The 15,981-nt window shown below is 51.1% G+C and overlaps 2 protein-coding genes across 3 annotated transcripts in view; both read right to left on the reverse strand.

Annotated features, from left to right (window-relative positions):
- Window positions 1-2,697: 2,697 nt before the first annotated feature.
- Window positions 2,698-7,738, reverse strand: Ngb (neuroglobin). Of its 2 annotated transcripts, none has more exons than XM_021202473.1 (4): window positions 7,369-7,738; window positions 5,897-6,008; window positions 5,192-5,311; window positions 2,698-3,717 (listed from the first exon to the last, which is right to left on the reverse strand). In XM_021202473.1, exons 1-4 carry the CDS (start codon window positions 7,455-7,457, stop codon window positions 3,583-3,585), a joined length of 456 nt encoding a protein of 151 aa, XP_021058132.1. In that variant the 5' UTR covers window positions 7,458-7,738; the 3' UTR covers window positions 2,698-3,582. The 2 variants fall into 2 exon arrangements, with proteins under 2 accessions (XP_021058132.1, XP_021058131.1); XM_021202472.1 differs by having other exon boundaries at window positions 5,180-5,311.
- Window positions 7,739-11,967: 4,229 nt separating this feature from the next.
- Pomt2 (protein O-mannosyltransferase 2) overlaps window positions 11,968-15,981 on the reverse strand; it is a 41,334-nt gene continuing 37,320 nt past the window's right edge. Inside the window, exons 19-21 of the mRNA XM_021201751.2 lie at window positions 15,362-15,502; window positions 15,064-15,178; window positions 11,968-14,353 (exon numbers count right to left, since the gene is read on the reverse strand). Of these exons, the coding sequence (XP_021057410.1) occupies window positions 14,248-14,353; window positions 15,064-15,178; window positions 15,362-15,502 (362 nt within the window). The 3' untranslated portion in view covers window positions 11,968-14,247. The remainder of the gene's footprint in view (window positions 14,354-15,063; window positions 15,179-15,361; window positions 15,503-15,981) is intronic.

The following is a 15,981-nucleotide window of genomic DNA, read 5'->3' on the forward strand; positions in this document are numbered from 1 at the left end:
GCAAGACCAAGGGGCCTCTCTTCCCAATGATGACTGACTAGACCATCTTCTGCTACATATGCAGCTAGAGACACGAGCTCTGGGGGTGCTGGTTATTTCATATTGTTGTTCCACCTATAGGGTTGCAGACCCCTTCAGCTCCCATTTTTTATTTTCCAATTGGTCCAGCTCTGTAGTTCAGCTCTTCGGTCTTCTGAGCGCAAGGATTGCCAGTGTGTGCCACCAAACCCTGCTATCTTAATCATTCTTTAAGTATACACTTAGGCACTGTTAAATACATTTACCATAATGTACAGCCATCACTCGAGCCATATTCACTACCTTTCATCTCTGTACCCACAGAACAGTATCTTCCCTTCCCCTTCTCAGCTCCAAGATCACCAAGGCCCCCCTCATGTACTGAAGTGACCACTGTGGACCGCAGGGAGCAGAAATCCCAACTGGGACTCTCTGTGGGAGGAGATATAGTAACTTAACTAGGACAGAGCTGAGAATAAAGAGAAAAGTAGTATAATGTGCCACCATCAGGGCTGAAGATTCATGTGTGGAGAGAGGCGGGTCAGAGAGGAATCCAGAAGCCAGGACAACTCTAAGATGTTAGCCAGAATACTTGGCAGTAGTGACATAGGTGGTAAAGAAGGCTAGGAAGAAAGCCGGGCGTGGTGGCACACGCCTTTAATCCCAGCACTCAGGAGGCAGAGGCAGGCGGATTTCTGAGTTCGAGGCCGGCCTGGTCTACAGAGTGAGTTCCAGGACAACCAGGGCTACACAGAGAAACCCTGTCTCGAAAAACCAAAAAAAAAAAAACTGGGAAGAGATGCCTGGAGCATGCTGCATTTGCTCATGCTGCATCTGAGACACCACTTGGTGGATAAGGAAGTTGGGCTGGGAACCTTTAAACCTCAGGGGCAGTTGGGATGATATTTAAGCAAGGAAAAGGCCAAGACTGGAAAGGGAGCAAGCTCAGATGAGGAGGAGGCTCAGAAGCTGAGCCAACAGAAGGAGGAGAGAAGTGTCTACAAGGAGATGAAAGGAGCAAAATGGAAGTCACTGGTGGCTTCAATCAGAGCAGACAGAGTGGAGACAAAATCTGGCCCACTCAGTAGCTGGAAGGCTATTCTTTTGAAGAAGTTTGCTAACCAAGGAACCAAAAAGGACTGGAAGCTAAAGAAGGAAGGAGGAGGGATAGTTCTCTCTCTCTCTCTCTCTCTCTCTCTCTCTCTCTCTCTCTCACACACACACACACACACACACACACAGAATAGTAGTGTATTTCAAGCAGAGCACCTATATATACATGGTGGCTAAAGACATGGGCCAGAGAAGGGTGTCTTTTTACTAAGCTGGTCACACCAGTCACCTGTGTGAGCATCGAATGCCTGGGAGCATTAGGCCAGCATAAATAATGGAGTCTAAGCTGTCATTAAGTTATATGACAGTGGGGTTGGGAGGGGATAATATCCCACCCTGCTGCAGCCTGCTGGCTGGAGAAAATGCTTTCTGCGTAACAGTGGATACAATATTCCTAGCAGGCTGCTGAACAATGTCTGCAGCCCCGCTGCCTCCAATCCCTGCCATCCAGGCTGAACAGGAAAAGCTGCCCAACCGAGAGCATGCAAAAATCCAGCTGCCACCAGCTTGCCACCCATCCATACTGAGAAGCCCCAAGCCAGGGCAGCTACCCTAAGACTCTGTTCCCAGGCCAATTATAGGTCCATTCCTGGAGTCTTGGAGCCTCTAGGGAACTAATCGACATGCTCAGACAATGGTCATTTTTCACACTGTGTTGCTCTGTCATGTCCTAGGCTGTCACTGTCGCCACTGACCTGTGGGGTCTCACACCCCAGACCCATGGACTACTCCCCTCAAGGAATACGTGCTATGTGTCCGTCATAGCTCATTATCTTTGTGTTACTCTGACAAAAAACAACACGGGAAAAGAGGTTATTCCATCCCCTGATTTGGGAGGATTTTAGACCGTCATGGCAGAGTTCATGGCCATGGGTATGTGTTGTGGTGCTTCTTCATATTGTGGTGACCAGGTAGGGTGGGACCAGAACTAGGGACCAGGCTCCCACCTTCAAAGGCCCACCCCTTAGTGCCCACATGACAAATCAGATCCTACTTTTTAAAGGTCCCATAGAGATCATAATAGTTTCTGTAGACTCAGCAACAGGCATTCAAAACTAGCCCATTCAAACTGCAGCGCCGACCACCCAAGCACAAACACAAGAGAAGGTGATATCCCGTGTAAGTTCTAAATGGGTAATGCTGGGGACCGGGAGCCTTCTCTAATTGGTGACTTAGGGCCAGGGCAATTTTCTGGTTTTCAGCATGTGACCTTCGAGGTCACTGTGAACTCTGCATTAATGGAGAATGTCTGAGCACGAGGAACATGTGGCTATCTGGAGATCGGTGTGGCAGGTGTGGAAATGGTCCCAAGAGCCACACAGACTCCAGGTTGGAACTGTCCCCTGTCCCACCTGTTCCAAGGGAAGCTCATCCAGGTGTGTGCCCAGAGAAAAGAACTGGACCTGGACCACCATTGCCCTGCCCTCCCCTTCCCAGTCCCTTCCTTTCTCACCCACTCAGGCCTTGGGCCTGCTGACCCTATGCCTCCATCTTGTTCTGAGCCCCAGTGCTTTGTAGCTTCATCTGGAACAGGCTAAGGCCTACAGAAGGACCAGTCGTGGAGGGTCAGCACACAGAACATGTTTATTTCTTGTGAGTTTATAGAACCACAGCACAGAGCAAGAAAGTGTGGGTGGCTGGGGATGGGGACAAGGGCCCTCCCCACTCTATTCTCTCCTGCTCATCGGTCCAGGCATGGGTCCACCTGAAGTGTTAAACACAGAGTTAGGGGCCCACAGCTGGAGAGCGGTGGGTGAGCAGAAGAGGGTGGGGAGACGGGATTCAGCCCTGCTAGAATAAGGTGGCAGGAAGAGCCCCAGAATTCCGGGCCATGTGGGATGAGGTCACTCCTCCTCCTTGTTCTCCTGGCCTCTCCATTCTGGCTGGCCAGTTAGGTTTCCCCAAAAGGAATATTGGGGATGCTTCCATCAGAAATGCCAAACCAAGAGCATAAAAGGTTTTGTATGGGGCGTCTGAGCAGCTGAGCCCCAAGGTGCCCATTGCCACTGAAGAACGCCATCTTCTATGCTCCCCTTTCCTGAGATCCCCAGAAACACTAAAAAGTCCTCTTCATTGTTAAAAAGTAACAGCTTGGCAGGGAAGTTTCAGAGAGACTGGGCAGGCAAGGTGGAAAATTCTAGAAGCCTAGTCACTTTTCCCTCACCTTGGCAGTGAGTTTCTCTGAGAAGACGACCCATGCCACCTCACTACCAAAACTGTTCTGCCTCCTGGGGAGAGCTAACCAGGCATGCAGCAGTACATCTATGGGGATGAGGGAAGGAAATCTACCTTCCTGTAGCTGACCAGAAGCTGAGACAGAGCCCTCTCCCATCACCTCTCTAGGATGGCCAAGGGGATGAGGACCAAGGTGCCGAGACACCCTGGGGGAGAGGCTAAGACTACAACAGGCAGATCAACAGACAGACATAGATAGGAGCACTGGCTCGTCTCTTACTCCCCATCCCAGCCTCGGCTCATGGCTTGCACCACAGCTCCGTAGAGTCGGCTCCAGGCGGTCCTTGTAGCTGGTGTAAAGGCGGGACCCAGGCACTTCTCCAGCATGTAGAGCAGGGACTCACCTACTGTCTGCAGAAGTAAGAGGTACCTAGTCATCTGGAGGCAGGACTGCATCACTCCATCTACAGGTGAGAAAGCTGAAGCCCTATGTCAGTAAGGGGACACAGGTTCTTTTCTCTCCCATGCAGGGCTCATGCTACTTAAACAGGCCCTGAGTGTCACCCTGTGCCCCCCTTTCCCTCTTAATGTGAAAATAACGTACAGTGGATTCTTGTGACCACCTCATGAGAGGGGGCCCATTACGCATTGTCTGGGAACTGTCTGCTTAGCTCAACCAACTCAGTGCTCGCAGATCTCCGATTCCCTGATCGCAAGGTAGCAGTCATGAGATCAAAACTCCTTTACTGTGGAGCCAGCTAGGTGTGAGTCAAGATTATGACCAACACTCGTGGCCTGGATGACCAGGAGTAGTTTACCCTACCCCTCCTAAGCCTTAGCTGATTCATGAGCCAAACAGAAAACAAAACTCTGGCTTCTGTTAAAAGCACTTAGTGTAGCAGCTACACATAGTAGGACTTACGAACAAGGTTTATTTATCCCGCATATATTACTGAATATCCCCTAAGGACTAGGCATTGTATAAATGCCCAGATGGAGAGACAATCAGGACCATCCACGCCCTCTCCTCACAGAGCTTTCCCACAGTGGGGTTAGGCACTATCGAGGCAGGGGCTCCCCATAAGCCATGTCTAGAATATAGGGGGACTAAGGTAGGATGCTGTCTGTGACACACGTCACCTTTGTGACCAGCTCTGACCAGGGGAACATTAGTGCCAGCATTGCCAGCAGAGGCTTTATAACACTGGGGTTCATGTTCCCCGTTAGCAGCCCGAGTAGCACTCCTTGTTTGCTGAGACCTAGCTAGCATGAGGAAGGTTTTAAAGCTCACAGGTCACCTTAGACATCCTAGCCCTGATGGAGTTGATTTCAACACAAACATGACTCCAACCAGACTCCAGAGAAAAAAGATCTGCCCAGCTGAGCCCAGCCACCAGAACTCAGAAACTGCTTTAAGGGAGGACTTTCAGGGTAGTTTGATACCTATGGAAGGCTGACCAAACCAACTGATGCCAGGGGCTGCTAAGCCTTCATGGTCCCTTTTGGTGGTGGTGGTGGTGGTGGTTGTCGGTTTGGTTTGGTTTTTCTTTATCAAGACAAGGTCTCTCTGGGTGTCCTAACTGTCCTGGAACTCACTCTGAAGACCAGGCTGGTTTTGAACTCAGACGCTCATCTGTCTGGGATTAAAGCAGCTGCTGTCACCGCTACCACCACCACCACCACCCAGCTGCCTTCATGCTTCTTAAAGAAGCCACGTTAAAGCGAACTCTGAGGCTCAGAGAGGTTAAGTCAGAGTCAGTCACATAGCGGGCACGTAACTACAACAACCCTGTATTTCTCTCAGCCGTGAGGTAGGGGGCAATGGGTTGGGACTGGGAGAGAGCTCCAGTGGAGCTCTGGAGTGAGAAAGTACCCCACTACCCACCGAGAAGGAGCTGAGCCTCACTCCCACTGCCCGATGCTTCCTGCCCAAGCTGGTCAGGTACTCCTCCAATGAAGACAGGTCCTCCACGTTGGTCACTGCAGCATCAATCACTAGCATCACCTGTCAAGGACACAGAGGGCCCAGCACAGTCCTACCTGCTTACTACCACGGGGTAGCTAGCACCCAGTCTTCTCGACAAGGAAGGCTTTCAGAGCACTGATGTCCAGGATCAGAGGGTGGCAGACAGCCAGTGTCTGTAAACAGTAGGTGTTCGGTATGTGCTGACTTCACTACTGAAATCCCACCTATGAAGCCCTTCTCTTTTGGAGGATCTTAAATTCTTTGATATCCCTGCAGAACAATATTGCCTGTGTGGAACAAGGGTAAACTGAGGTGCTGTGAGGATCATGAGCCCAGCCTAGTTTTCACAGGCTGGTAGCCCCAAGGGGTCAAGATCTACCAATACAATTCATAGGAGCCAGAAGGTAAGGCTGAGAGCAACGTACTAGGCTGGGTCCAGTTGGCTCGAAGACAAGATGGGGAGGAGGCCAGGTACAACCCAGAGAAAAGGGCATAGTGTGTGTGTGTGTGTGTGTGTGTGTGTGTGTGTGTGTGTGTGTGTGACGGTGTTTGCCTAATCCCAAGTCTTACTTTACAAAGACAGTGATCTGCAGATCTGAGACCTCATAGTTCTCCCTCCCTCACCTTCCTAATGTGGTCCAGGAATTCTGGAGAGGAGAGACAGTCCTCAGGGCTAGAGAACTGGCGGCCGTTGTACTGGAAGAGAGGCAGCAGGCTGGGTTCCAGGGTGAAGAGCCTGTGGGTTAGGAGCAGAGGTCATCAGCACTGTGAGTGGCAACCGCAGCAGACCCTGGCTGGCAGAAGGAAAGCCACAGCCTGGCACTACCAGCTTAGTCAATGCCCCCTCCCTTCTCTGGGCACTCTTCAGAGGACACTTATGTCCCCAGACTCTCAAATGACCTGGCAGACAGTAGCTCTTCCCTAAACAATTGAAGGCTGAGTTTAAGACAGGTAGGCATCTCAAACCAAAATCTAGGAGGAAACTTCCCTTTTGGATCAAAACTTCCCAAAGTCCTTGTATCTAAGGTGGCTTAAACGGGCAATAGCATCAAGAACACACTCCTTGAACTACCGAGCACTAAATATTTCACATGTGGTTAACTGTGATTGAGCACCCCCCCCACACACATTTAAGCAGTGGGTTCAAAGGAGGAAACAGAAGCTCAGGAGAGTTTGTTAAGCAAGCTGCCTTAAGTTGCACAGTAAAGCCACAGTGGGTACCAGAATCCAGGAAAATGAGTTTAGAAAAATAAAGTTGGCACAACCAGAAAACTTCAGCCTCGTTGGGGAGCGCTTGCATTTTTGTGTAACTCTTTTGTGTCACTGAATTTATTCCCTTTCCATCTGGGAGAGGCTTTGTAAAGTCCTGTTTGAAAGTTTTGAGCTAGCCTACGGAGCTGGGATGAGGGAGTGTAACCCTTTGGTGACAGCCTGAGGTGAGGCTGAAAACTAGTCCGCCTTCTGTGGAGCCGGTTGTTTCTCTCTCTCTCTCTCTCTCTCTCTCTCTCTCTCTCTCTCTCTCTCTCTCTCTCTCTCNCCCCCCCCCCGTGGTGAGACTGGATGCCTGCCGCCTCCCTCCTGGAGCTTCCGTCCTAAGCCTGTGCTTTCTCATCTTACTGGAAGCGGGACTTGAGCTCTCCTGGGCCAGGACTACATGGTCTCCTTCCATTCGAACGGGTGGGAACGGGGAGTCCATTCTACCGTTCTAGGTGTCTGCATACCCTAGCGGGCCCTTTGAGTCAATCATTTCCTCCTACCGGCCGGCTGGCTCCAGTGAGTGGCCCTGCAGTTACTAGCCACAGGACACCGAGATAACAAAGGGAGGAGAGTGGGGGCATTGCATCCACCTGTCCACACTGTGAGTGCTGGTAAAGAACCCCATCGGACTTCAATCAGTTCAGATAGGAGCCACTGCTATCCGGGAAGAGCAGATGGGACAGCACCACCTGTCGCTGAGCACACACCCCTCTCTCAGGAGCACCACCGCAGGCGGGCAGTTTCTCCTCCACCAGTTTCTCCTCCACAAGCCAAGCAATCTCGAGCCCACTACAGCTAGGCTCCCCTTCACTCACATCCCAGAGCCCCGCAGCTCTCACCTGGCGAACAGGACAGTGCCATGTTCCAGAGGGCTACAGCTCACCGCCCGCCAGCTCTGCCGGATCAGCTCTGACTCCGGGCGCTCCATGCTCTCGCTCCCAGGAGAGTCGCGGGACGCAGTGATGGGACCCTCGAGGCGTGGGCGCCGTCAACGCACATGCAGCGCCATCTCCTCGGCGACGCGGGAGAGCCCCGCTCCAGGCCCAATGATTTAGTTGGGTGGGGCCCAGCAACCGCGCCTTTACTGATCCAGCCCAGAGGATGCGCACGGCCAGCTTGGCCTCGGGCGCTTCCGGGGGACCCCCGCTTGGGCAGCTGCGCCCTGCACCCCGAAGCTCCCAGAGAACCGCCCATTAAAGCTACGGTGGCTCCCACCCACTCTGGCCCAGGGAGGCTTGCGCGCTCCCTCTGCACCCGCCTTAGGAAGGTACTACCGGAGGCCTGGGAAATGTCCAGGCTTCAGAGTCTAACAGAAATTGCTGCAGCTATGGGCTTGTTTTACTCTTGAAAACTAGTGATATGACTGCTTCTTTGGACTGGCTTGTGCCACATGCCTGTAATCTCAGCCTTGAGGGGCAGAAAATTGAAAGGATTAATACCAGCCTGAGCTACATAAATTGTGTCATTCCCCTCCAGTACTAAGTAAATAATCACTTCCTATTTCTGATAGACTGGGAGGCCAAGTGTTCAATCAAGGTGAGTCCCATCTCGCCACCGGAGAACTCAGGGGCTTGCCATCTCCTGGGCTCATGGTCTCCTGTCTTCTCTAGAGTTCAGCTAGAGGGACCTAGGTCACCAAACTGGTCTGTCTGTCCTCTGCTCAAACCCTGGGTACTTGTACAACTTTGGGTCCACCAAAGCTCTCAGTTTAAGGGACAGAGGCCAAACCACAGACAACATCTCCAGCCGAATGTGGGCTCCAATCTCAGGTCTGTTGGATCACCTCAGCCCCCAGACAGTAACTAGTAATGCACCGCGTACACATTCATGGAGTTAACAGTCATGTTCTGCCATCGCACGACTTACTGAAAATGGTGATATGAACCCAAAACAAGTAAACCCCCATCCCCCAAAGTCAAAACAGAGAAACGAGGTGCTGGGGATAGTCCAGTGGGTCCTTCCAGCAAGTGTGAACACACACACAGACACACCACACACAGCTGGAGTAGTGGTCTAATCACTGGGGAGGCAGAGGCAGGTAGGTCTCAGTGCATTTCAGGACAGCCAGAGTTCTGTAGAGAAACTGTCTCCAAAAAAAAAAAAAGAGGCCACCTGACTGTAATAGGAGCATCGAGAGTTGGAAAATTGTAGGATTTCTGAGGCTCCACTAGCCAGACAGCGACCTCCTCCCAAGAAAATTAACTGGAGGGCTGGGCATGGTGGCACATGCCTTTAATCCCAGCACTCGGGAGGCAGAGGCAGGCGGATTTCTGAATTTGAGGCCAGCCTGGAAAATTAGCTGGAGCAATTGAGTAAGAAACACAAAACACTATTTTCTAAAAGTAGTTCAGGTGAGTCCTGTGTTTGCCATTCAGAGTGTGCGGCTGGCCACCTTTCAGTTAGCTGTGTCGTTGTCTTTCAAGCATGACTGTTTGGCCCAGCCCAGTTCCAGGGGCCCAGGCTTTGGGGGACACACTCCCTTTATCTTTCACTATCTTTGAGTCTCTTCTGCTTCCTCAGATGTACTGTAAGGGATTGAGTGGCAAGCTCTCCACAGTCCTTATTGAATGGATACAAATCAGCATCCTTGGTTTTCAGTTAGGAACAGACTGTGATCCCTCGGACACCCCTTAGATGTAGAGTGCGCAGTCCACGGCTTCTAGGCCCGGAGGCCTTTTGCCTTGCTCCAACCAAGTCCCATGGGAGCATGTACTCACCCTCTCCTGAATCACATCTGAGCACAACTTACTTGACTCTTCTCCATCTCTTTTGTATCTCTGGTCCCTGTACTGCAGCAGGAAAGTAAGGCTTTAGGGCAGCCTGGCAAAAAGTCTGTGTCCTAATGACGTCAGAAGACCCCAAGCAAGAGGACAAAGGGATAGTGTTTTCTTAATGCGCTTGGCTGGTTTGCACCCTCCACTCTGCCCAGCTTATACTTCCTGGAAGCCCTCAGGACCCTTCTGGTGTCTTCTAGTAACATCATCTGAGGTTTGAAGAGTTCATGGGAGTAGTGGACCTATGCCCTATGTGGAGGACCAGAACCCAAACCCACAGCTCCGAGCCAGAGGTGACAGAGGAGTTGATGCGCTCTAATCTCTGCTCCCCTTGGAAAGGCTAAGGATCTGGCCTAGCCTAGGCAGTCAGGGTGAGGTCCCCCAGCCACTGATGGTCTGGATTCTATTCTGAATGGCTGAAGAGGTTCTGTCCTCCCTGTGGGATACACAATCCGTTAAAATCTAGGAGAGTTTACGTGTTCTCTAGTCAGAGCTGTCAATGTATCATTAATGTCTTTAAAGAGCTAACAGATTGGGCATGTGTCCAGACACTGTGACCATTAGCTGTATCCTCCCAACTGCCCTGTGGAGGAGATGCTGTTTATAGTCTCATCTTACAGATGAGGAAATGGGAGGCAAGGTTAGCTGGCCAGTCACAGAGTTTGGTTTTGTTTTGTTTTGTTTTTTAAAAAGGCGGAGCCAGTTTGCCCTCGGTTCTCACCATCTGGCTTACTTTACCCACTGCCTCCCCCAAATGAACAGACCAGAACCACCAGCCATGCCCATAGTTCAGACTGAGCCAGAGTTACTGGGTCTGAGTCAGAGCTCATGCAGCGTTAGAGAACTGGGCTATGAATCTCTTCCAAACTTCTCACTCAGGGACATCAACTAAGCAGCCTGAAACAGGCCACAGAGGAAGTTCACGCCATGGAAACTGGCAAACTGGAGCTTAGTTTTGTCCCCACAGGAAATCTGTTATTAAATATTTACCTCCACTTGTCTGGGTACCCCTGGGGGAACCCAGAAAGCCAGGGTCCTAGCTAAGCTGTGAATGTACAATGCAGAACATGTAAAACATCAGGCACTACAACGCTTCCCAGCTGTGCCCTAGCCTCTTCTCAGCATCCAGCCCTTGCAGGATATTCCAGGCTGGAGGAGCTCCAAAGACCCCCTTCTGCATCAAGTCCTGCCCTTGATTATCTAATTGTGGATCATTAAGTAATGTAATCTGTCATGGGCACAATGGAAACAAGAAAAGTATCTTCCTTAGGCCTTCAGGAGGACTAAATGTCACATGTATCAATGATGTTAACTGGTCAGCTGGTAGCACACGCCTTTAATCCCAGCACTTGGGAGGCAGAAGCAGGCTGATTTCTGAGTTTGAGGCCAGTCTGGTCTACAGAACAAGTTCCAGGACAGGCAGGGCTCCAGAGAAACTGTCTCAAACAAGCAAGCAAGCAAACACCAAATCAACACACACACACACACACACACACACACACACACACACACACACACCCCAAACAAAAAACCCACCCCAAAATCCAAAAAGACAAAAAACAAAAACAAAACAAAACAAAACAAAAAAACCCAAAAGGATATTTACTAAGCTATTGCCACTCACAGACAATTTAGTTCCTTTCTGACTTGCCTGTCCCTGGCATCTTCTACCTCTAGAATGACAGGAATGACCTGTCTTCCTCCCCAGCCTCCCTCCTGCTTTATGGTCCTTGGGGGGGGGGGGGGGATGCAAGGTAGCCCAGAAGACTCCCAATTTCACAGAAGCACGAATCCTTCTGAACCTTTAATCCAATGTTAAGTCAGCAGTCACCGTCTGTAGATCCTGTGGGGGAGTGGGGAGTGGGGTGAAACCATGAACAGATGGAGCAGATGAAGTACCAAGTGAATATATATTATCAAAAGGGGCCTCGATGTCTCAGATAAATGGGATGTGGCAAAGCCTTTCTCTGGTACCTGTGGGATGTTGACAGGGTGTACAGAAACATGGGCCCCAGCCTTCTCCTTCAGATGTCTCTTCCAGTGGGCAGAAACTGTTTGTTTCCTTACAGAGGCCTCTGCTGAGACTAGCTAACTCCTCCCCATGCTATCTATAATAAGCATGCTGAGGTTCCAGGCAAGTAGCTGTGCATCTCCATCATAACTCACATGGCTCACCTGATCACTGCTTTTCTGTATGTGAGTCTGGTGTTTATTTCTTCAAACTTGCATCATCCCAATCAGGTTTTCAGGACCATGCCCTAACAGGACAGGGTGGGTCCTTTGCAGTTGGTACTCTTGACAGACGACCATGCCAGGATGGGGCCCTCAGTTAACTGGAACGGAAATGTGCTACCATGCTGGGCCACACAGCTCTCTCAGAATTAGGGGAGAAAATGGCTTCCTTGTTCTTTCTATACTGTCTGGGAAAGTTCAGCTAGAGAGAGCAGGCTCAGCTGTAACTGGTTTTGGTTAAGGAATGGAAACAATAGCTACTGACTCCCAAGCAAGCAAATGCTCAGGGAGCCTACATTCCCCTGGCATTAGGCTCTGCCTGGCCAGAGCCTCAGCTGGAATGAGAATGGCCCTAGCCATGAGATACCATGGCTGCTGCTTGCCATTTTTGTCAAGGACAAGTCAGACCCAGTCAAGCACAAGAACAATGTGGTGTTGAAAACAAGAGTTATTTATTACAGAAGTAATGATCTCTGATCATCTCGGGAACTTAAAAAAAAAGACAAAGTGTGGTGGTCAAGACCCTGGCTGTGTCAGGCTGCCTGGTGCGTCTTCCTCCTCAGCAGCCAGCTGAGATGGACCACATCTCTGTCAGTTCCCAAGGGCTGCAGCCCACATGCAAAGCAGCACCCTAGAGCCCACTGCCCCTCCATCTTCCAAATAGAACAAGCACTTAGTGATGTGACCAAGTGGCCTTTGTCCCATAGAAGTATCTGCCAGTTTGGGTATGGAAGAAGAGGGACTGTGTGGGGGGCACCTTTTTCCCCCATACTTGGAAATAAGAAGAGACCCTTCTGTCCTCAGTGTGACATTAAAGGGAGGGACATGTAGGAGCCCACGGAACTCTGCTACCTACTCTGGCTCTAAAGGCTGCCCTCTGGTTACTCTAGGGTTCCTTCCCTCTAACAGTGCCTCCAGAAATAAGGCATAAGAGAAAATTAACCACCTGCTAGATGTCCCATGGGCTACCTTGTTAAAAGCCAAGCACAGATTCCTGTATCCCCTCTCCAGGAGAATCTACCCACGTGGTAGGTACCCCCACTGGACTCAGAAGAAACCAGCCCTGCCTGGGCCTGCAGGCAAGGGCTGGGGAGGGCAATGAGAGCAGAGCTCCCCAGTCCCTGCCAGAAATGCAATTAAGCAGGCAGCCCAGACTTTGTGCACAAGCTGCACTTCCTGCTGGGGTGTGGGGGCAGGAGGGGAGCCAAAAGGCTGTAGCCACGGGCGGGCGAGGATGGTCAGTGGGTCTCAGATCTAATTAGCTACTCTGCCTTGCTCTTGACAGGGCTACATTTCCTCTATTAGCATTAATGATGCTCCAGCTGAACGTCCAAGCACAGCCCAGCAGCTTCCCTCTCCACCACTCTGTAGGTAGCACAGCCTGTCCCTGAGACTAGTTTCTAGTCTCCGTGGCAACCACCTCCTGGAGATGCTTTAAAGAACTCTGACCCTGTCAGAGTCATTAAGAGCTACAGTAGAGGGAAGATGGACTGAGGCAAATTCATCATTAAGCCTTGAAATACCAAAATCTTCTAGGAGCAAATAAATATTTTGTTTTGAACTGAAAGGAAGTAGGCAGAGACTGGACTTGGGTTGATTTAGTTCTGACAAAATTTTTACTCCCTATGGGCAAGGAAATTGAAGGTACAGCTCTGAGCTTAAGTGGTAGACAGTAAAAGCTGTCATGCATGTTCAGGTGCTCTGCATTTTTGGGGAAAAGACATGATGAGGTGGTGTCAGAAAGTTAGGGAAATGTCCAGAAAGCAAAAGAGGGTATTATCAGGGAGGACTAGAAGTGTGAAGACAGGAATGCCAAGCAAGAAACGCCAAGCATGAGCCAGTCAGGTTGAGCACCCCTTTCCTCAGCATCTCAGTAGATGCTTAGCCCCACAGGTCTTTGCTCTGACTCAGCGGCTCTGTAAGCCAGCAGGGCTTGGTCCTCAGAGCTAGGCAGACGCAAAGAAAAGGGGACAGACAGTGAGAAACAGACACTGGGTACCATAGCTAAGGTGTAGGTTCACAGAACAGGGACCAAAAACCTAAGGAAGGCCAACCATAGGCTGGCACCCAGTGCACTGTACACACTCCAGGCAGCACTGTATCCATAGAAGACACTGTGGGCAGTAGCAGAAGGCCAGCCCCGAAGCTCAGGGTGACTGGCTAGCCTCACTGGCAGTATGTGAGAAAAAGGGCAGCAGAGGTTTAATGGTCCTACCTGTTGTACCTCTGTAACACCATGAGGGGTGGGGTGGCATTCTCAACCCTCCTGAAGATTAGAAAATTTTCTTATAAACCTAAATGAGACCAAATCCAATGTGAAAAGATACCAGAGAATAAATACCCTGATAACCTTGGACCATTTCTTGGAATTTATGACACTTGGCTGCCACAGTTACATGGTCTACACACTCCAAAGGGACTGGGTATATGTACCCTCTGACACTCATGCCTGCTTTCCTTGTGTCTCGCAGGAACTGGCACCGAGCAGTGCTGTAGGTCAAGTGCCCCGTGTAGGTGCTGTAGACAGGGCTGTGGCTCTTTTTAATGTTTAGTTAAGTCCAGGACTATTTCCCAGAGTTTGGTCTTGGGGGCAGCAGAATGTTTTAGGTTCCTCAGGCAGCTCCCTTGGAGCTAGAAGGGTCCAGAATCTGGCTTCATAGCTGGGTGTCCCTGGACAAAACCCGGATCCAGACTGGGGTCCTGGCAGTGGCCTCAAAAGTCCCATGATTCCAGCCACCTCAGTCCTGCCATTGGACTCTCAGGTTCCTGGGCTAGGGGACCAACCATCCCATAAGCCAGAGGGTGGAAGAGGTAGAAGCTGTGAGAGTGAGAGAAAGGTGGTCAGCATCCTAGAACAGCACTAAGTCCCTGTGCTGGGGCCCATCACACAGGCTCCTCCAACATAACCCAGTCTGTCCATCCATCTATCTGTGCAGCCCAGTACTCTGTGACATTACTGTCTGAATGACCAGAAGGGAAGGGCTTTCCCCAACAGGCCTAAGAGAGGTAACCTTTTAGAGGTCTGTCCATGGGACATGTGGCCCAGAGTGCCAACACATAAATTTAACCTTTTTCACGAGGCATGTGCTCATGGGCCACAGGCCCCACTACAGTGGCCAAGGACTCTTGACAGGGGCTGAGACTTGCCAGAGGGCAAGGCAAGGAGGACTTTACAAATATCAGTCTCTGCAGCAATTCTGAGTCACATCCCTGTATCTGCAGCCTTGTGCTTCCCATCCCCCCCCCCCCACACACACACACTGACAGGTGTTTTAGAAAGGAGCCACTGTAACTTGAAAGCACCCTTCTAGATGTGCTAGGGTGGTATCAAAGCTGGGAGCCACCAGCTAGGAGAGTGGACTGAGGCCCTTGCTAGTCCTACCTGACTACACATTAGGGTCACCTTGGTCCAACTGATTCAGAACTCTCAGGGACATGACCCATCCATGAGAAGACCTTAAGAGCACCCTGGGGATGCTCAAATGTACCTAGAGATCAAACTAGAGGGTCACGTAAGGGGATACATACCTGTAGGCAGTTGTCAGAAGCAGGCTCAGGATTCCCACTGCATGTATCCTCCTACCCAGGGGAGAAGGGGCCAAGCCCCAGGCACAGAGCCGCAGGAGAGTATCCCATAGGATACCTATGGAGAGCAGGGACATGTACCAGCCTATCAGGTCAGCCCCTGGGGATCCTACAGGAAGGAGGCACCACAGTAGAGAGCAGAGGTCTCCCTCAGACCAGTTTCTCAGGGTGGCTTCCTCCTTCTTTCCCACTGTGCCTCCCATGCATCATCCCCCCAGGGCAGGGAGGCAGCAGTGCTGACCTGTCAACATGCTGGAAAAGAGCATGGCTGGGAAGTAGTGGTGGAAGTAGAGGATCCGGCCCATCAGGAAGAAAGGGAAGTAATGGAGCATCCATCCCAGGAGCAGCTGGCCACCTCCTCGCAGCAGCACCTTGGTCAGCCCTGTGCAGCCCAATCAGCACAACCCAATGAAGAGGCAGTGGAGGCAGGGCCTGGGCTCCAGCCTAGCTCTTCCATTTCTTGGTATGTGACTCTGAACATGTCACATCATCTCACTGGGCCCTCCTTCCCTCACATGGACTACCCAAATCCCATGGCAACTAGAAAGAGAGGAGGCAGTGGGTCTCCAGACTCCCTGGTCAGAATCCAGTTTAGCAGGGATGCCAACAGGAGCCACAACAGATGTGGGCATCTGGCAGGAGACACACACCCACAGACAGTTGCTTCCTGTCTCTGCTTCCCACTTCCTTGCTGTCAGAGACATTCCCCAGCATCAAGGTCAGAAAGGAGGCTGGGTAGGAGTGTCTGGAGCTAGGACTGTTCAGACAGGGAGCTGGCAACGGCAGAAGGGTCTGTGGGCTATCTAGGTGTCATCTATGTCCAGCAGCCAAGGTAACCAGGAGGGCAACCACTGCCACAGC

The sequence above is a fragment of the Mus pahari genome, chromosome 7 (genome assembly GCF_900095145.1).
Source record: "Mus pahari chromosome 7, PAHARI_EIJ_v1.1, whole genome shotgun sequence".
Taxonomy (NCBI): domain Eukaryota; kingdom Metazoa; phylum Chordata; class Mammalia; order Rodentia; family Muridae; genus Mus; species Mus pahari.

Coding starts and splice junctions, on each gene's coding strand:
- Ngb (XM_021202472.1), bottom strand. CDS start 7,457: ATGGAGCGCCCGGAGTCAGAGCTGATCCGGCAGAGCTGGCGGGCGGTG. Junction 6,009..7,368: donor GGCACTGTCCTGTTCGCCAG/GTGAGAGCTGCG, acceptor CCTAACCCACAG/GCTCTTCACCCTGGAACCCA. Junction 5,312..5,896: donor TCCTGGACCACATTAGGAAG/GTGAGGGAGGGA, acceptor TGTCCTTGACAG/GTGATGCTAGTGATTGATGC.